Source organism: Tursiops truncatus, chromosome 15 (genome assembly GCF_011762595.2).
Source record: "Tursiops truncatus isolate mTurTru1 chromosome 15, mTurTru1.mat.Y, whole genome shotgun sequence".
In the NCBI taxonomy this organism is placed as follows: domain Eukaryota; kingdom Metazoa; phylum Chordata; class Mammalia; order Artiodactyla; family Delphinidae; genus Tursiops; species Tursiops truncatus.
Window position 1 is genome coordinate 63,264,415 of NC_047048.1, and position 21,588 is coordinate 63,286,002.

Below are 21,588 nucleotides of genomic sequence, written 5' to 3' on the forward strand. Positions count from 1 at the left end.
CATGTTGATAAAATGAAGAAACCTGAGTGAGTGATTTTCTATTTTTATGTACTACATTTGGGTCTCATACCAATATACCGACATGGGATTTCTAAAATTCTCTCTCAATACAGAAGGATCCCTTTCACTGGGGTTTGGAAGTCCCTTGGTGAATTGGGGAAATGTGCCTGACAGGTTTTAAAATAACAAGATCTGCTATGGGAATACTCGCCAGGCTGGCAGGGGTGGACAGTTACAAAATGCTTTAGGGGGAACAGAAGGGTATTTCAAATCCCTGTGTTTTAACTTGTTACCCCCCTGCTGGTCCTTCGTAAAACCGGTCAATTTGGTGGCTCAGTGTACCATACAGGCCTCTCACCCACGTTGGGGTATAGCCTGGTCATTCCTGTACCCTCTCAGATGGAGAGCAGGCTTGTGCAGCCAGGAAGGGACATTTCCCCCCCACCCCTACGCCCCCATGTCAGGTGGACACAGACCACAGACCATTTCACAGCTCTCCCAGGCCTGATTGCTGAGATTGCCAGCAGTTCCCAGGCTGAAGCAAACTAGACCATTCATCTTGCTGTGCTCTAGCTGGGAAATTAAAAACCTGGCCACTCGTCCTGCCTCTGCCACTCACCAGCAGGAGCCTCAGTTCTCACCATCTGTGAACTGGGGTCAGTAGACATGTTCAGCCTTCATCACGTCGCTGGATATCAATGAGAGCAAACACAGAGGCATATTCAGCATACTCCATAGGCCGCAGCCCTCCAGAAGGCACCCCCTGTTCCAGGCATTGCCCTCACTTTTTTCACATCAGAGTCTCCCGTTTCCTCATGGATTTGCTGGGTACTTGACTAACCTGATGACTAAATTTCTTAAGATTTGAAAGAATAAAACCAGCTAAACAGATCATCTGTTCTCTCAGCACATCTAGTTTTCACCTCAGCTTCTAAGAAAGCTCTTATCTTTAGGAGTGGAATTTCAGACAGTGGGGGGAGTTCAAGTGGGGAGATGTTTCAAGGTGAGACTCTGACACCAGGCAGCTTGTGTCCTAGTTCACAGGCAGTGTGAACTTGACGCTGTGCTTAAGTGAAAATCAAAATATTACAGAATGTGTGCTGCTTGGGACAGCACAATTACTGTACTGTAATTGGGGACAGTTATTTGGGGACAATTACTGTAAAGAAGTGCTCCCTTTATGCCAAGTACTCTGATTATGGGAACTTGGGTTCTAATAGATTTCTCAGATGGAGATTTCTGGGGCTTCTGGTCCAGCAGGACCAGAAAACGCTCTGCAGAGATTTATTTTTTGGTCTATCCTCCCCAACCATTTTCCTGCTGGTAAAGTTAGGCAGGAGAAGCAGTTCTGGTCTGAAGTCCACAGACTCTATCTTAGTAGCAATTCTGCTCCTGTTCACTTGTGATCTGAGCTCTTCACAGATCTGATTTACTCCTTTCCAAAATCATGATGTAGGACTAGGTATGAATGAGGCAGGGCTCTTTCATGAGGGGAGAAAAGCACATAAACAGTTACAGTGAGGACTACTAAGTTCTATGTAAAGAACGTGTGAAATGTTGTGGGAACACATTCAGATTTTGCCTGAAGAGCAGGGGCTGGGATGTCGAGAGGAGGAGGTGACATTTGAGTTAGGCCTTAAAGTGTGAGGGTAGGTACGGGGTGAACCAGAAGGCAGGGGAATAGGAAAGGGATCCCTATGCTGGGAACAAGCAGAACAAAGTTCAGAGGCATTGAGAGGAACAGATTGTCATGGTTGTCTGTCCCTAAGGTACCCCTTCTGACTCTGGCCTGCAGATGTTTCCTTTTCGCTCAGCCAGGCCTTTAGTCCCATAAGTTAATTTGGAAGGTCAGTTTAGATTTGCTTTTCCAAATGAGGTTTCATAGAATACCAGAATCCATTTAGTAAATTCTCTTCCAGGGGTGAGCTTAGGCTTCCTTGGTGCTTGTGTTTGATTCTGCATAGGTGAGTCCAGTCCTGAGTAGAGGTTTGCTGCAGAAAGAATATTTGAGGATCAAAGGGAGGCTCACCTGTGCTCATTACCTATTGTTACATCCATTTCATTCGTATTCTCACTCTGGGTAAACCTTGGCTTTAGGCCGAAAGGAGCCTTGGAGCACCAGAGTGGACAGTTCTTCGTATCTTTTCTTGTGGTTCTAGACTGGCCTTCTCACAGAACCGTGCCCTCTCCCCTTAAAGGGAAGGGAGAAATAGGAGCTTAATTAGGATATAGATTATGGTGCCTTAAAGAGAATACCAAAGAAGCTGGCTTAAGACAGAGGGTTATTTCTGTCTTTGGTCAAACTGCAGGCTCTCCACAGTGGCTCTGCTGTGGCTCTGAGCAGGTGTCCAGGTGTCCAGGGCCAGCTTCCTCCTGAGTGCCCCACCAGCCCAAGGTGTTGCTCTCTCTGTGTGGACCCAGATCGCTCACCACCTTGCCTGTCTTTCCGCAACTGCGAAGGGAAAGGCGAGGCATGCCTTTTTCCTTTAAGGGCACAACCCGGAAGTGCCACACATCACTTCTGTTCATATCCCATATGCCAGAACATCTGTACGTGGCCACACCTCACTCAGGGGAAGCTGGAAAGTGTACTTTTTTCCCTTTGGGAGAAGTGGGTATTGGAGACTGCATGGCAGTCTCTGCCATATGAGCCAAGGTAGAAAAAGGCAGGGCTTGAGGGAGGGGTTTATTGGAGGGCCCCTTTGGGCCAGTGTCTGGGTGGGATCCATGGTGGGGGACTAATTGGAGATGAGGCTGGAAAGATAGACAAGGTGAGGGACTTCCTTGGTGGTGCAGTGGTTAAGACTCCACGCTCCCAGTGCAGGGGGCCCGGGTTCAATCCCTGGTCAGGGAACTAGATCCCATATGCATGCCACAACTAAGGAGCCCACACGCCGCAACCAAGGAGCTGGCGAGCTGCAACTGAGGAGCCCACCTGCCATAACTAAGGAGCCCACATGCTGCAGCTGAGGAGCCCGAGAGCTGCAACTAAGACTCGGTGCAACCAAATAAATAAATAAATATTAAAAAAAAAAAAAGAAACACAAAGTGAAATGATGGTGTTAGGCCATGAGACCATTTCCTCTGATAGGTGGTGAAAATCCCTCCAAGAGCATACCCACGCCTGCTCTGCCCTTGAGTTGCCCTCCCCTTGTACAGGTCAGAACAGACTCTGGTCACTGCTTGTCCCTGGCATGTGGCAGTGCTCTGTGGTGTACAAGCAGTTCTCCCATAGGGGAGGGTGATGTCATTTTTTTCCTCTTCCCTCCTGGAAGCAGCAGTCTGATGTCCTTCTGCTATCATAACATAGTGATCCGAGGGAGAAATAGAGAGCAGGCTGTATAGAGGGAGCAAGAAGGGCTCTGGTATTTCTCCTGATGGGCACCTGCAGCCTGAGTAGAGGACGAGTGGCCATCTGGAAAAGCCTCGCCCTCCTCAGGCGACAAGCTGCTCTCTGATCCAGAGCCCTGACAGGAAGTTGCTCTTTGGCCAGCCAAGTCTGGGCATTCAGGAAGAAGCTCTGTAGCCAAGTGTCTGTTCTGTGGGTCATGGAACAATTGGTCAAGCTGTTCAGAGAGAGAGCTGACCACAGACGAGTACCACCTTCCAGGGAGAGAGTATCGCAGGCGAGATAACAACAGCTAATTTTGTGCCGGGCACTGTTCCAAGTTCTTTACTTGTATTGTCCTGTGTAATCCTCAAAAAAAAACCCTATGAAGCAGGTACTATTGTGATGACTTTATGGATTAGAAACTGAGATGCTGATGAAGTGGATTAACTTGAACCAGTATAGACACATCTAGCATGTAGTGGAGCCACAAGTTGAATCTAGTTGCAGAACACGTACTCTCACTTTTAGGCTCTGCTGTCTTTTAGGATTCCATGGGAGGATGCCCTGGCCCTGGGCCCTGGGCCTTGAAGTGGGCAATAGGAGTGCCTCCCTGTAGGAGACTTCTGTGCACATGGGTAGTCTGAACGAGTGATTGAGTTCTGCCTGTTGTCACCTTGTCTGCCCCTGTTCCTCAGGGACTCACCTGGGTTAGCTTAGTCCCTGCTGGGCAGTTCTCCCTATGAGCTGTGTCACCTACGGCCACATGTGACTTTACAGTCTTCAGCCAGAAGCCAGGTGAGCCTATGAATGCTTTCTCTCTTCCCTCTGTGTTCAGAGAACACAGGTTTCTGTAGAACAATTTCCTAGAATATCTCTTCTTTTTATCCTCAGTGCTTACTCCTCTAATTGAAGCCTCAGGAGTGGACTCTTTAAAGCTTAATATGACCATATTTCTGACTAGCTGCAGCACTTGGGATGCTTTTAGTTACAAGTAACGGGAGACCCAGTTCAATTTGATTCCACAATAAAGGGGATGTGTTAGTTCACGTAATAGGGAAGTCCATGGGAGGTGTACTGCTCCAGGCCTGTTGGTTGTCTTATCGTCTCACCTCTCAGTGCTGTTTTCAGGTTAAACCCTTGTGGTCAGAGGATGGAAGCCAGTATCATTTAAGACTCCATGCTGCTTCATTCAAATCTAACAAGAAAGTAAGATTTTAATAAACTTTGGACCAGAGTCCCTAGTTCGGGTTGGATTACTCTATTCCTGTCCCTGCCTTATGAACCAGTTGCCCCAGGCTCAGATTGTCTAAGCCTATGACTGTGACAAGGGGCATGGCATTACTCTTATAAGTTTAAGTGAGTGTGAAGTCAGTCCTGTCCAAATCCCTTAGATGCTGCACAGTGAAGGAGGGGTAGAAGAGATGCTGGGAGATATCCACAATTTTGGCTACACCCAGCAAAATCTGCACAGCCGGGGAAAGGGTGGTGGTGGTGTTGAACTGCAGAGCAGATCCATGCCCTGTGCTCATTTCCTGTATCAGGGACAGTGCACAGGGCCCACAACATGGCCCAAGTCCTCAGACCCATAGGTCTGAGTTCATCTTTTCTATACACCAATTTATGGTCTTGCAGCTTCTCTGAGTTTCACTTCCTCCTCTCTAAAGTGGTAATCATGTTAAGGTATAGATAGATGTATTTTATGCAAAACTGAAGTCGATCAGCTTGAAGTTGTGTGATATAAAAAGCCTTATGTATAAAATTTGAATTAATACAGATCCTACCAAATTGACAAAATTCATCAACCACATGATTTCAAAGCTGGAAGGCCAATGAAAGTGTGTTCATTATACCTTTATTTTCTGGAAATATTAGTCATGAATTATGTGAGTTTGAATAATGTAGGGTCTTCAGGAATATTTGTATGGAATGAACTTCACCGTCCTTTTCTTAACTTCCTGTTGGGTTCCCTAAAGGTTGTGATGCTGTTTTATAAAATGTGAAATGCAAAAAAGATTGTTGTTGGAGAAGCCCAAAGGAACTACCATACTAGGTGATAACTGGGTATGCCCTGGCATTTGGCAATTTATATCCTGCATCTGGACCTTTCTGTCTCAGGGATCCAGAACCTAGGTGGTATCTCTTCAACCAGTTCTGCTAGTGATTGGGTTAATGCTGTTAACATTTCAGTAAGCTAATGGAGACAGTTACTTTAGTTTGAAGGTCATTAAAACCTGAGTTTACAAATCAAAAACTGGATTGGGCAATTGTTTCTATATGTGTGTGGGTGAAGGTACATCAAATCCCATCAAACATTTGCTCAAATCCTTCCAGTGAAGTTACTCATAGTAAAGGCCAATTTCCTTGTAAAGCATAAAGTTTCATTTCTTCTGTTCCAATTTATATTTTATTTCCTTTTCTTGTCTTATTGTACTAGATAGGATGTCTAGTACCATGTTGAAAAGAAGTATTGAGAGGGTACATCCTTGCCTTGTTCCTGATCTTAAGAGAAAGCATCCAGTTCTCACCATTAACTATGAAGTTAGTTGTAGGTTTTCTGTAGATGTCCTTTATGAAGTTGAGGAAGTTTTCCTCTGTTCCTAGCTTTCTGAGAATTTTTATCATGAGTGAGTGTTGGATATTGTCAAATGCTTTTTTTTTTTTGCATCAATTGATACTATACATAGAAAATCCTAAAGATGCCACCAGAAAACTACTAGGACTAATCAGTGAATTTGGAAAGGTTTCAGGATACAAAATTAATGCACAGAAATCTCTTGCATTCCTATACACTAACAACGAAAAATCAGAAAGAAAAATTAAGGAAACAGTCCCATTTACCATTGCAACAAAAAGAATAAAAATACCTAGGAATAAACCTACCTAAGGAGGCAAAAGACTTGTACTTGGAAAACTATAAAACACTGATGAAAGAAATCAAAGATCATATAAACAGATGGAGAAATATACCATGTTCTTGGATTGGAAGAATCAATATTGTGAAAACGACTATACTACCCAAAGCAATCTACTGATTCAGTGCAATCCCTGTCAAACTACCAACGAATGGCATTCTTCACAGAATTAGAACAAAATTTACAATTTGTATGGAAACACAAAAGACCCCGAATAACCAAAGCAATCTTGAGAAAGAAAAACGGAGCTGGAGGACTCAGGCTTCCCAACTTCAAACTATACTACAAAGCTACAGTAATCAAGACAGTATGGTACTGGCACAAAAACAGAAATATAGATCAATGGTACAGGATAGAAAGCCCAGAGATAAACCCGTGCACATATGGTCACCTAATTTATGACAAAGGAGGCAAGAATATATAATGGAGAAAAGACAGCCTCTTCAATAAGTGGTGCTGGGAAAACTGTATAGCTACATGTAAAAGAATGAAATTAGAACACTCCTTAATACCATACACAAAAATAAACTCAAAATGGGTTAAAGACCTAAATGTAAAGCTGGACACTATAAAACTCTTAGAGGAAAACATAGGAAAAACACTCTTTGACATAAACCACAGCAAGATCTTTTTTGACCCACCTCCTAGAGTAATGAAAAATAAATAAATAAATAAACAAGTGGAACCTAATGAAACTTAAAAGCTTTTGCACAGCATAGGAAACCATAAACAAGACAAAAGACAACCCTCAGAATGGAAGAAAATATTTGCAAACGGAGCAACGGACAAAGGATTAATCTCCAAAATATACAAACAGCTCATGGAGCTCAATATCCAAAAACAAACAACCCAATTAAAAAATGGACAGAAGACCTAAATAGACATTTTACCATAGAAGACATACAGATGGCCAAGAGGCACATGGAAAGATGCTCAACATAACTAATTATTAGAGAAATGCAAATCAAAACTACAGTGAGGTATCACCTCATACCGTTCAGAATGGCCATCATCAAGAAGTCTACAAACAATAAATGCTGGAGAAGGTGTGGAGAAAAGGGAACCCTTTTGCACTGTTGGTGGGAATGTAAATTGATACAGCCACTGTGGAGAACAGTATGGAGGTTCCTTACAAAACTAAAAATAGAACTACCATGTGACCCAGCAGTCCCACTACTGGGCATATACCCTACATCAATTGATATATTATTTTTCTTTTTTAGCCTGTTGATATGATGGATTACATTAATTGATTATCAGATGTTGAACCCGCCTTCCTTGTATACCTGGAATGAATCCCAGTTGGCTGTGATATATAATTCTTTTTATACATAGTTGGATTCAGCTTGCTAATATTTTTGCATTTGTGTTCATGAGAGATAATGGTCTGTAGTTTTCCTTTCTGTAATGTCTTTATCTGATTTTGGTATTAGAGTAATGCTGGCCGTGTAGAATGAGTTAGGAAGTGTTCCCTGTGCCTATTTCTTGAACAGTGAAGGCGTTCCTGTCCTTAGAATCTTTGCATTTGCTGTCCCTGGCCTGGAAGACTCTTCTCCCAGATTTCTGCATGTTTTGTTCTCTCCTTTCAGGTCTTTGCTCAGATGTCCTTTTCTCAGCGAGGCATTCTCTGACCACAGACTGTTAAAATTGCAAATCTCCCCGTCCCTCATCCCTACTATCCCCCTTCCTTGCTTTATTTTTTCCATAGCACTAATCACCTCCTAAAATACTATATGACTGACTTGCTTTCTGCTCCCACCCACTAGAATGTAGTTCTGTGAGGGCGAGAGTTTTTGTCTTTTTTTGTTCATTGCCTTATCCCTCCCTCCTCCCTAGAATGATGTTTGGAACATGGTGGATGCTCAGATATTTGTTAAATAAACGAATTTAAACCATGACTGATAATGTGGTTGTAGCCATGCGAATGTGCAGAAATGAGTTGTTCTGTTTCTATTCCTGAGGAAGACTGTTTCCGGGATCAGAGGAAAAGTAAATATTGTTGATAGCTTTTATGAATGAAATTTAGGAGGCATTTAACCATGTTTTGTTTATCAACTGCATGACTTTGGCTTAGTCACCTTATTTTTGGGGGCTCTGGTTTCTTAATCTTAGAAAGAGTACTTTTGTAAATTAGACTAAGGTCTTTTCTAGAGTTCTTGTTTGTTGAACTTTGTTTCCCAGTTGCAGAGTATTTTAACAGGAAGGGAGCTTAGAGACCCTTAAGTCCTATGTTCTTTAGCCAGTAGATTAACTTCTACCTGTAGAGCCAGGCTTGCCAGCTGGGGGATGCAGCCCATCGTCCTCTCGTACAGTTCCTGGATGCCTGTTTGGGAGAGGGACCTCGGAGCTAGTGCTGACTTGGTGCTGGAGAGCCAGATGAACCTGTTTTTAAATGTCTGCATGATCTCAAGCAGGTGTCATCACCTCACCAAGCTTCAATTTCCTCCTCTGTGAAACTGGAATGATATACACAGGTGGTTGTTAGGGTTAAATGAGATATTGTGATATTTGCACACAGGTGCTCAGTTAAAGTCAGTTGAACCTGACTGCTTATCCTACCCCACACTTGCTTTGTGATCCATCTTGATTCTACATCAGAATCACTTGGAGAGTGTTTTTAAAAACACTGATGCCCTTGAAAACGTTACGCTAAGTGAAAGAAGCCAGGCACAAAAGGTCACTTACTGTATATATATGAAATGTCCAGAATGGATAAATTCGTAGAGACAGATGCAGATTGGTGGTTGCCAAGGGTTGAGGGCTTAATGGTAAGTGGTTTTACTTCGGAGTGATGGGAATGTTTTGGAACTGGGGTAGAGCTGGTTGCACAGCATTGTGAATGTACTACCTGCCACTGGATTGCTTTCTTTTTCCCTCCCTCCCTTCCTCTTACCTACCTACAGGTTTATTGAAGCTTAATTGTTGTTCAGTGGACTGCACATATTTAAATTGTATTATTTGATGAGATTTGGGATATATATATATATACCCAGCCATTACCATAATAAAATGGTAAACATATCCATTACCTCCTGCAATTTCCTTATGCCCCTTTTTAATTCCTCCTTTCTACTCCTCCCCCCTCTCTCATCCCCAGGTAGTCTGCTTTCTATTATATAGATTAGTGTTCATTTTCTAGAATTTTATATAAATGGAATCATGCAGTATGCATTAGATTTTATATGGCTCCTTTTACTCAGCATACTTATTTTGAGGTTCACTTACGTTGCTGCATATTATTAATAGTTTATACTTTTATTGTCGGAGGTATTCCATTGTATGGATACACCACGAATTATTTGTCCATTCACCTGGTGATGGACATTTGGGCAATTTTCATTTTGGGAGATTACAACTAAAGCTGCTGTGGGCATTCATATACAAGTCTCTGTGTGGACATAAGTTATCCTTTCTCTTGAGTAAATATCTAGGAGTGGAATGGCTAGGTCACAGGGTATATGTATGCTTAAACATATCTTAACACCTAAAAAGTAAGGCATGGTCAGTTATTTGAAATGCTACAGATATGTTTGATAAGATAGAAGAAACAACTGGATTTTTGCAATGGTTAGGCTATTATTAACTTGAAAACTACAGTCTCAGTTGAGTGGTAGGTGGGAAGCTTTTTAGAGGGGAATTAGGAAAACTGAATTGAGAAGTTTGGCAGGGAGTATTGATAACTTAAGAAGTTTTGCTGTGAAAAGTAGCAGAGAATGAAGTTGTGGTTTTTGGAAGGTGTGAATTATTCCTTTTTAAGTGGATAATTTTATATTACATGAATTGTACTTCAGTTATTAAAAAAAGAAGAAGAAGAATCAAGCAAACAAAATCCTGATGTTCAGGTTGCACCTCAAGCCAGTTAAATCAGAATCTTTGTGGGTGGGACCCGGGCATTCACTTTCTAAAAATCTCCCTTGGTGATTGCAATATGTAGCCAGTGTTCAGGAGTAGTGATCTAAGTAGGGTTGGCACATTTTTTCTGTAAAGGACCAGACAATAAATATTTCAGCTTTGAAGGCCATAAGGTCTCTGTCTTTACTCCTCAAATCTGCCACTGAAGTGTGGCAGCAGCCATGGTCAACATGTAACAAATGAGCATAGTGTATTTTCAATAAAACTTATTTATAATAACAGGCAGTGGGCCAGAGTTTGCCAGCCTCTGGTCTAAAGGCTTGATGATAGAGAAAGGGCTGCAGAGCTCTGAGGAGGATGGAAGGTGACCTCCCAGGCAGAACCAGACCTGGAACTCTGTTCTACTGACCATTTTAGTTCTTCACATTGTGCATGCTTACTTACTTAAGCATAAACATTCTGGCATTGAAAACAAAATGTTAGAATGCCAGTACTTACACTTGTATTTAATTCTAGCTGCAAAAGACAAGGAGAAGAATAAAGAGAAGAAATTCAAAGAGTTTGTGAGGGTGAAGCCAAAGAAGAAAAAGAAAAAGAAAAAGAAAACCAAACCTGGTAAATTTTCCCCTGGGACGTTTCACTTGGATTTCCTTACTGTAGGTAGGGAGGGGTTGCTTCTCCCCAGTCTTGGCCTCTGAGGAGACGAAGACCAGCAGGCCTTTAATGGAGCTTGTGGGCTCAGCTCACCCCAGGTGCTACAAGGCCACATTGGCATTTGGAAAGCCCTCCCTCTTGCTGTGTTGGCCGGTGTGCTCTGTCACGATGGAAGCGCCATTGTAGGAGAGGATATGCAGGTGAATGACTGTATTTGTCTGCACACACATCTCTGAACCCTTTCAAGAAAGGATTCATTTCTTGAAAAGCGTGTGTCTAGCCCCAACAAAAATGCTGATTTTTAAGAAAATCAGTGTTCCAGTCTTGGGAGCTAAAGGGATTCCACATTTTATTCTCAAAGTATCTTCTGGCTTAGAAAAGCAACCTTATCAGAAAAAGGGGAGAAGGGTAATGGTGAGGAAGAAGCTTTTTGTTTTGAGGCTTTTGGAGGTAGCTAGAAGTATTAATCCCTAAATCTGTTCTAGCTGAATTGCTTCTGAGCATTTGAGCTCTTTGAACAGCAGAGCTGTTGGTTGGATGGGGTTGATTCTGGAATGCCCTAGTGATGTCTGAGGGTGCTAATTTCTTCCTGATTTTGTTCCTCCAGAATGCCCCTGCAGTGAGGAGATCAGTGATACCTCCCAGGAACCTTCTCCACCCAAGGCATTTGCTGTCACCAGGTGTGGGTCCTCACACAAGCCCGGGGTCCATATGAGCCCACAGCTCCATGGCTCAGAATCTGGAAACTACAAAGGGAAAGTGAAAATGTCCGGTAAGGAGGCTCTGCTGGCTTGATCATTTGTACAGCACGGCAGTCTGAGAAGGCTGGATTTATGTTGATACTGTAATCTACTCTCAGGACTTCTGCAAGTAGTCTGTTAGGTCTTTTAAACAAGAAGTACATCAAATAAATAGGCCATTAGCTGTACCTTCCCAGAACTTCCCTTCTCTCCAACTTTGGTCTTAGTAGAATGTCTCGTAGGTACTTCTAAGCCAGTGTGTCTATAACCGAATCCATTATCCCCCAACTCCTTGCACACCTGCCCCTCCTGTTCCTCCATTTCTTGTTGGTGGCCTCTGCATCTAACCTGGTTGCTCGGGGAAATCTGAGTCAACCTTGAAGTTTTCCCTTCTTTAGCAACTTACAGGGTGATTGTGAGTTTAAAAGTAGTTAATAAGTATGTGGAAAGTACTTAGAACAGTGTCTGGTATAGAATAAGTGATCAGTAAAGGTTAGCTGTAATAACCACTAATCAGGTACCAAGATCTAGTGATTCTGGTTCTGATTATCCCTGGAATCTGCCCCTTCCTCATTCCCCACTGTTTACAGAGTTTTAAAGGTGGCTGTGGATACAGACTGGGCTGTAAGCCAGGTCACGGCTGGATGGGGTGAGGTCAGGGAACACGTTTGAGTCGTTAGGGATGATGATCTGTGTGGCTCATGTGGAGTTGCAGTTTCTCTGCCAGTGAGCTCTGTGACCTTGAGCAGCCATTGACCTTGGGCTTCACTGTCAGGAAAATGAGGAAATGGAGTTCAGTTCACTGCCGGGCAGCACATATCATTCGGGCTGTTAGTAGATGACAGGCCTGAGGAACAGATTGGAGTTCGCGTTTCCCAGCTCTGTGAAAGTTCACAGAGGAGAAGTTCTGTAAGGTCATTTCTACTCTTGACAATCTAGGGTTTTAAAAAAATCTTACAACTATAATTTTAAAAAGTGACTGTTGTTTTTTTTCCCTTTCTTCTCAGAAGAAGATAATCTGAGTGACTCCTCCTCCGAGAGCTTTCTTTGGAGCGATGAGGAGTATGGCCAAGACGTTGATGTGACCACTAACCCAGATGAGGAACTTGATGGGGAGGACCGTTACGATTTTGAAGTGGTCCGCTGCATCTGTGAGGTTCAGGAGGAAAATGACTTCATGATTCAGGTAGGTGGAGCTTCCAGGAGACACAGGTATAGAGGAACACAAACTGGTCCTTGGAGGGAATTTTGAGGGAACACAGTCTGAGGCCAGCAAAAGTAACGTCATGTCAGAAGCCCCAGGCAGGCAGCACTGTCAGCAGCAAATTGAGCTTTGTTTACTGGCTCAGCTTCCTCTGCATCTCAGGCTGGTATAAATAGCCTGTGACTAGAATGAGAGAGGACTTGAGGGATCACTGAGTCTAAACCTCTTCTGCTCTGCTTGGGCCAGCTGGACCCGCAAATGGGAAGGGCCTTGCCTGTGGTCACACAGTGAGGAGTTGAACAGTAGGGGCCCACATCTCTGGAGGGGCAGTTTGATCTTCCTGTACATCCATATCTTCTCTCTCAGGTGAAGTTTCTTTATGGCCTAAAGAGATGGAGGCCAGTTTTGTAACTTGTCTGTTTCTTATTCTTCATTTTCTTGGCATTTGTATTTGTTGTCTCCATTTCTGGGATGTGCCTGTTGGGGGGCCTCCCTGCCTGCTTGGGGAGACCATCACTGGCCAGCACCTGCTTGCCTCTAGCCCTTCTCTTGCTCTTAATCACAGTTCTGGTGGAGGTGGCTGCTGCCTGGCTGACTCCAGGGAACCTGAGCTTTTTAAGTAAGTCATGTTTATGTTGGTTAGAATTCTTCTGGGAGTTTCTGGTTTTTTTTAATAGCCTTCATGGCAACCTCTGAGAATTCAAGATACACGAATGGTCTCAAATAGCTCCTCATATTTATGACCTTTAGTATGCATTAGGTCAGTGGTTTTCAAACCACTTTTTCAGCATCACAACCCCTTTCCCTAATGGACTCTTTTCACAGAACCCCCAAATGTGTAACAGATAAAAGCAGTAGTTTGGGAAGCTCAAAATGAATAATTTTCACTTTTAAGTTCAGAAATGTGAATGGCTGGCCTCTTCCCATGAGCTCTAATATGCAGGTGGGGTTGTGAGCGGTGGTTGCCAACCTGGAGCATTTCAGTGGCTCAGTTGTTTTCTTTTTTTTGTGAGACAAGCCTAATGAACAGGGCCGTTGTATGGGGACTTTTCCTAAACAGCATGCTGTGTAGTCACTTTGGTTAATCAGAGATGGGAAGAAAAACTTTGTTCTGAGGGCAGCGTGATAATAAGTTAGCCTAGCAGTAAAGAATTATGTGTACTGGTGGGCTCTGCTGTCTTAACATTTAAGCTTGGAGTGTGCATTTTTTGTTTTGTTTTGTCTTCTAAAATAGTCTCATTTTATAAAACACACCCATTTGTAGAATCTCTGAAGCTCAGTGGAATATAATTCAAAAACTTATGTAACATGAAAACCGTTTGTTTGTTTTTTTTTCCCCTCCAGTAGAATTTTTTTTTTAAGTTTGGCTTTAAAAGTATGTTGAAGGGCTTCCCTGGTGGTGCAGTGGTTAAGAATCTGCCTGCCAATGCAGGGGACACAGGTTCGAGCCCTGCTCCAGGAAGATCCCACATGCATGGAGCAGCTAAACCCGTGAGCCACAACTACTGAGCCTGCGCTCTAGAGCCCATGCTCTGCAACAAGAGAAGCCACCACAATGAGAAGGCTGTGCACTGCAATGAAGAGTAGCCCCGCTCGCTGCAACTAGAGAAAGCCCATGCACAGAAACAAAGACCCAATGTGGCCAAAAATAAATATAAATAAATAAATGAAATAAAAGTATGTTGAAGATCGTTAGTTTTCATCCTGTCTCTCTGGGCGTGTGCTCAGTTCTGGGCCTTGGAAGCCTGATTTGGTCCTCATTTGTCCTTAGAAATCATTAGTGGGTGAGTAACGAAGGCCTCTCTTGGCAAGGCTCTTCCAGCTAATCAGTATAAGAGATGCAGTTCTGATCCACCATGGTACTTTCTCCATTGACTGTTCTGTAAGTGGCAAGGATCATGGGGTGTTTGCGGGGGTAGAGCTTGAAGTGCCATTTTGTGCTGTGAGGAAACTAAGTTTGAAAAAATTGAGACCACACCATTGTTACATGGCAGAGTCAGGAACTGAATTCCATTGCCTGCTTCCCAAGCTCCACATGACCTTCCCCGCAGCTCAGCTCAGCACTGTGGCTTCCTGTCTGGCATTATGGTGACGAGCTCACTTCAGAACACCTTGGGTTTTGTTGTAGAAGACTCTTCTTTGCTGTCCACTTGTTGTCCAGCTGGCTTTGTGTTATAGAGGGACAGTTTCTGACTATACCTGTCATTGTGAGCAGAGTACCTTTTTCCACTCAGTAACTTTAGCAAAAGGCATAAATTTAGAGGGAGCTAAGTGGAACAATACAGTTTAAAGTTTTAAAGTGTATTCGTCTAGTTTTAAATATATTCATCATTTAGGAACGTTCAGATCATTTTTTCTTAAAATAAATTTTAAACTTACATTGATAATTTGCACAACCCTAGAAAACATTTAGCATTTGTTCTCTAGAAGATTACTTTAGAGAAATAGTTTTCTTTGATCATTTTCGTTATTTGGTAGCAGTATTGTTCATGTATATTATTATTTGATTTTATTTACCAGTGCTAATTTAAATCACTGGAAGGTTAAAATCCTACTTAGTAATCATGAATGTTTGAGAAATCTGGGTACCACATAAAAAAATGAGCATCAGGAAACCCATTTAATATTTAAATTATTTTAATTGCTCTAAGGCAGGTTTTGGCAAACTTTTTCTTAAAGGACCAGAAAATAAATATTTTAGGCTTTGGGCCATGTGATCTCTGTCACAACTACTCAACTCTGCCCCAAGCAGTCAGAGGCAATACAGAAAAATGAATGACCATGGTTATGTTCATATTATACTTTATTTACCAAAATAGGACTCAAGCTGAATTTGGCCTGTGGGCTGTAGTTTGCTGACCTTTGCCCTAGAGCAACAAATATATAACATTAGGTGTTGGACCCCAGTGAAAATTGTGTAGCAGCTTTAATAAGAAGCCCATTTTAGAAACTTTATTTGCTTCCCCTGGAGGCAGCCCTTGTCATCTTCTTGCGTATCACTCCAGAAACATTCAGTGGCTAAACAAGCGATATCAAATATATACTCTCCATTTTTTTTCTTTCTTTTTGTGATAAAATATACATAACATAAAATTTACCATCTTAACCATTTTAAATATATGTGGCTTTAAGTGAACTGGCATTGAGTACATTTACATTGCTGTACAACCATCTTTTTTTTTTTAACACAATGTTATTTTAATACATAGTGTTTTCAGTATCTTTTTTTCATTTAATAATATATGTTGAAGAGCTTCCCTGGTGGTGCAGTGGTTGAGAGTCCGCCTGCCGATGCAGGGGACACGGGTTCGTGCCCCAGTCTGGGAAGATCCCACATGCCGCGGAGTGGCTGGGTCCGTGAGCCATGGCCACTGAGCCTGCGCGTCCGGAGCCTGTGCTCCGCAACGGGAGAGGCCACAACAGTGAGAGGCCCACGTACCATAAAAAAAAAAAAATAATAATAATAATAATATATGTTGAAGACCATTCCATTTTCAGATCTAAAAAAGCTTCCCCATTCTTTTTAATGGTTGCATAATGGATGGATCATCATTTATTTAACTCTTCCCTTGTTGATGGACATTTGGATTGTTTCTAATCTTAGCAGTGATGTAATGAATAATTTTGTGTAAGTATGTCTGTAGGACCAAGTTTTGAAAGTAAAATTCCAGGACCAAAGTAGGCGTGCATTTATTATTTTGACAAATACTGGTGTCATAGCAATATTCTATAAACTTTCCCTGGTGTACCAAAGCACAGTCTTACCAGCGCCCTTGTCAGTACAGTACTATCAAACTTCTTTATCTTTGCTCTTCAGATAAGTGAAAAAACAATCTACTAGTATAGCCATTTTGTAATTTATTTTAATATACTTAAAAAATTTTTATGATTGTTATTTTCTGCATTTTCCAAGATCTACAAAGAAGAAAACAAGGATTACCCAGATTATTTTTACCCAGGGATAAATCACTGTTGTTATTTTAGAATACACACATACACATGCATGTATAAATGAAAATTATACTCTATAAACAGTTTTTCATGAGAATGACACTTGTGTGGTGAAAGTAGTAAATGTTTATTATAAAAACTTCAGGCAATACATAAAGGTATGAAGAATTAATTGATATTTACATGTAATCCTAGAATCTAGAAATACTAATGTGTATGTATATTATTAGGCTGGTTTCATTTCACATTAATTTATATTAATTCAAGTTCCCTTACATACTTTATTCTTATAATGGTTGCTTTGAACATCTTTTTATTTAAGATGTGTTTTTTTCCTTTGACCTGCCTGTTCATGTCCTTTATTCAGTTTTCTGTTGGATGGTTGGTTGTTTTCATACCCATTTGCATAAGATTTTTTTAAAAAAATATTTATTTATTTATTTGGCTGCACTGGGTCTTAGTTGCGGCACACAGGATCTTTGTTGCTGCGTGCAGGATTTTTGTTGCTGCGTGTGGGATCTTTAGTTGTGGTGTGCAGGATCTTTAGTTGTGGTGTGTGGAATCTTTAGTTGCGGTGTGTGGGATCTTTAGTTGTGGCATGCTGGATCTTTTAGTTGTGGCATGTGGGATCTAGTTCCCGGACCAGGGATCGAACCCGGTCCCCCTGCATTGGGAGCATGGAGTCTTAACCACTGGACCACCAGGGAAGTCCCTGTGTAAGCTTTTTGTAGATATGTTTTTGTATCAGCTGTGAGAACAGTTACAAATATTTGTACCCACTTTGTCATCCATCTTTTGGCTTGTCTTATAGATTTTTTTGTTTTTGTGAGGTCAAATATATCAAACTTTTCTTTAATGGCTTTTGAGATTTGAATAGCAGTTGCTTCCTCATTGGAAGTTCATAACAGTTTATAGAAAAGTCAATAAAAGAATTTTTCATGGTTTCTTCTGGTACTTTTGCGGTTTCATTTATCTTTTAAAAACTGTATAAATATTTGATCCGCCTGGAATTTATCCTGGTATAAGGTGAAGGCTCTCACTACCCAGTTGTCCCAACACCATGCCTTATTATTGAAACGCCACCTTTATTTACTCTATTTCCGTATGTAGTTTGGATCTCATTCTGGATTCTCTCTTCCATTGGTCTCTCTGTCTATATATTTACTTGTACAATTCTATTTTAATTATTATACCTTTATAATATTTTAAAAATATCTGGTAGGGCTGGTACCCCCTTTTGTTCTTTTTAATAAATTTCCTGGCTATTAGAATCAGCTTCAATATAGTTCCAGAGCTATTGATTTATTATTTTGTTGGCATTACATTATTTTTATATATTAATCCAAGGAGAACTGTCATCCTTATAATGACCGTTGCTATCCAGGAATAAAGTACAACTTACCATTCATTGAGTTAAGTCTCCATGTCCTTCAAATATTTAGAAATTTTCTTTACACAGACCTTGCATGTTTTTATTCTTAGTTTCAGATTTATTCTTAGATATTTTATCTTTTCTGTTATTGTTCTTGTTCACTTCTAAATTTAAACTTTTGGGGAATTCCCTAGCAATCCAGTGGTTAGGACTCAGCGCTCTCACTGCTGGAGGGCGGGGCCCTGGGTTCAATCCCTGGTCGGGGAACTAAGATCCCTCATGCCGCGTGGCACAACTGCCCTCCCCCACCAAAAAAAAAATTTTAACTTTTATTTTTAATATTTATTTAAACAAATTTTTCACCCCACCACACGGCATGTGGGATCTTAGTTCCCCAACCAGGGATTGAACCCACGCCCCCTGCAGTGGAAGTGCAGAGTCTTAACCACTGGACCGCCAGGGAAGTTCCAATTTAAACTTTTTTATTTATTTATTTATTTTTTTAACATCTTTATTGGGGTACCAATTTAAACTTTTTAAAAATGAATAATGTGTATTAGCCAGACCCACATGAAAAACGTTATTTTGAAATTTTCAACTTAGGTGTTTTTGATTCAATTTTGGTGTATCCTAGTTCTTAAGACACGAAGTCATTGGTGAGAGAGGCTTTCATTCTTAATTATTAGTCTGTTTTCTACTACTAACTGCCTTTGTTGTCTCACACCCTTTTCTTTCTCTCTGAGCCTTTAGTTTCCTCATTGGAAATGGAAGAATCTGGATCGCATCTTATCTGAAGTCTCTCTTCCAGCTCTGCCCCTGTTGATTCTGATATGATTAGCCCATAAAAGCCCTTTGATCCTGGTGCCTATCTGACTCCAAGTGGCTGAGGACTGTGAGCTTTTTCCCTTGTGGCCAGGCTGGTGGCCCACCCTCCAGACAGTATCAGAAGCTCGCTGTCCACTTTCCAGAGCTATCCATTTGGTTGGGTAGTTAAAGGTTTAGGGCCCTGGTTTGGAATTGCTTCAAGTGTCCTAGTATCTCCTTTGCCATCCTTTTCCTCTCCATTCCCTCCTCTGGGCCCTTAGCCCTCAGGCTTGCTATCCTCAGGCCAGCCACACGTCTGTCTCCCAGTGCTGCCCTCATCCTCTGCTCCTTTCTTTCCCTCTCTGCCTCTTGCCCTTTCTCTCTTTCCCCCTTCCCCAGGGAAGGCAGTGGAGCCTAGGGGTTAAAAGAACTAGCCTTGCAGTCAGCCAGGCTTGTGTTCTGATCCACTGTTGCATCTTCTCAGCTGTGTGACCGTTGGTAAGGTTTAGAAAGAACAAATGCAAAGCGCTAGCATATGTTGAGTGCAGGAGGCATCAAAGTGAGTTAGCCTACCCATTCGTAGCAGTAATAGGCTCTTAATACATAAAAGTTGTGTGCTGGGCTCTACTATATGAATTTTGACATGTGACCCATTGATTCCTCACAAACAGCCCCACACGGTTGGTAGGAATAGTATCCTATTTTGCAGATGGGGAAACTGAAGCCCAGGGTGGAGAAGTGACCTGTGCAAGGTCACACAGCTAATGAATGTCTGAGCCAGAATTCAAACTCAGTTTTTTGTCTTTCTAAGTTAACCTCCCTCTAAGGACTTAAACAGTTTTCCCTCTCTGTTTATTAAGTGATCAGAAAAGTGAAAGCCTCTAGAAATGGGAGGGAAAATAGTCATTTTTCTGAGATCAGTACTGTTTAATTTAAATGTTCTTCATCTGTGCTGTCCAGTACAGTAGCCACTAGCCTCATACGGCTGTTGGGCACTTAAGATGTGGCTAGTGGGACTAAGGAACTGAATTTTAAACTTAGTTTGTTAACTTAAATGTTAAAAGCACAGGTGGCTAGTGGCTGCTCTGGAAGAGTGGTTGCAGCTCAGCTCCCACTTCCTCCTCCTCCTCTCCCTCCCTCCTCCTTCCGCCTCCCACTGCCCCTTTCCCCCCACAGGTGGGTCTTATTTTTGGATGGAGGATTCCTTCTGAGTTTAATTTTTATTGCTTCTTTAATTCTAACAGTGTGAAGAGTGCCAGTGCTGGCAGCATGGGGTCTGCATGGGATTACTGGAAGAAAATGTGCCTGAGAAATACACCTGTTATGTTTGCCAAGACCCTCCAGGTAGAGATTTCTGGAGTCAGGGATATTAACAATATGTAGCCTTTTCCTTAGCACAGCTGGCGGTGAAGCAGCCTGAGTGTCTGTGGTCTTGAGACTCATTTCTTCAGCATCGGCTAGACTCTGCCTCCTCCTCGCCTTTGTTGCTAGCTCACCTGGTGGCCAGCTGTCCTGAACTTGGCAGTAAGAGAGCATGTATGAAGAGTTCACCTAGTGGAAGGCCAGGCCTTGAGCTAGAATTTTGTTGTGGGTGGGGGTGGGGGTGGGGGGGGGTAAAAATCATATAACATGAGCTCTACCCTCTTAACAAATTTTTAAGTGTACAGTACAGTATTCTTTATAAACTATAAGCACAATGTTGTATAGCAGATCTCTAGAACTCTTTCATCTTGTACGACTGAAACTCTGTATAAACTATGGAACGCTGTACCGATTTGCATGTCATCCTGGCGTAGGGGCCATGCTAATCTTTTCTCTGTTGTTCTAGTTTTAGAATATGTGCTGCCAGAGCGAGCACCTTTTCCTTTTCTTGAGAGTTCATGAGGATGTGGGCTCTGTCCTTGGCTTTTCAGGGCTGTTGAAGGGTTGGAAACCGGCCTCTGCTCCCTCTGGTGGCATCTGCCTTCCATTGCATCGTTGCCACCTCGAAGGGAGATACGCCCTTGAGGGGAGGGGAAAGGTGTGTTTGCGAAGAGCCTGTCCGCCACCCAGAGCAGTGAATTAATTCCTTAGGATCGGTTCGTTTCATTGTTCCTTGACCACAGGGCTGGCCTATGGCTCTTGGGTTCCCCTTTCCAGAAATCTCAGGGGTGGATTATAAATCCGTGGTTCTTGTTTTGCTGTCAGTGGGATGTGACATGTCTCCATTCATCACCTGTAAGGTTGCTCCCCTTGGGTGCAGTCCCCTTACAGCTAGACAACGCTGGAGAGCCTCTGCTTCTGTTATTCCTTTTTGTCCTATGAGGTGGGCCTGGTAGGAGCTCCTGTTCCGATTTTTGCTTATGACGAAGAAATTGATGCCCAGGGAAATGAATGACTTTCCTAATCTCATGAAGCAGATTGGAATTAGAACTGACTTGTGGGACCAAGTCTCTTGATTTTGCTGGTTGTATAGGGAGGGACTGGGCTACCACAGTTCATTTTCCAGCAAGTAGGTCCCCCTGGGGCCTGATAACCTCTATTGTGACACTGTGTCTTCTAGTGCTAGATTAGTCTATAGACAGAGAGCAATCTTGCCTCTGTTTTTCCCTTTATCCCAAGGAAAGAATATGGTCAGAAGATTAGTCCATAAGTCATAGAATATAATTGATGGGCAGGATCTGAGAGACCACTTAGTTTAGCCTTGACATTTAACAGGCAAGCAGCAGGCCCAGAAGGGACATGATTGGCCTAAGATCACTCAGACAGTTAGTGCTAGATAGGAGATG

At 42.3% G+C, this 21,588-nt stretch overlaps 1 protein-coding gene and 1 non-coding gene across 7 annotated transcripts in view; one reads left to right on the forward strand and one right to left on the reverse strand.

Annotated features, from left to right (window-relative positions):
• The window catches only part of PHF20 (PHD finger protein 20), a 133,523-nt gene that overhangs the window by 95,875 nt on the left and 16,060 nt on the right, over positions 1 to 21,588 (forward strand). For 5 of the 6 annotated variants that reach the window (XM_019950835.3, XM_019950833.3, XM_073792939.1 and 2 more), the window contains 4 exons: positions 10,612 to 10,710; positions 11,357 to 11,521; positions 12,497 to 12,675; positions 20,065 to 20,164. In XM_019950835.3, coding sequence (XP_019806394.1) covers positions 10,612 to 10,710; positions 11,357 to 11,521; positions 12,497 to 12,675; positions 20,065 to 20,164 — 543 coding nt within the window. The remainder of the gene's footprint in view (positions 1 to 10,611; positions 10,711 to 11,356; positions 11,522 to 12,496; positions 12,676 to 20,064; positions 20,165 to 21,588) is intronic. The other variant, XM_033838995.2, reaches the window with a different exon arrangement.
• On the reverse strand, positions 20,572 to 20,678 carry LOC117308405 (U6 spliceosomal RNA). Its single transcript, XR_004522385.1, has one exon. It is a non-coding gene; the product is annotated as a U6 spliceosomal RNA (small nuclear RNA).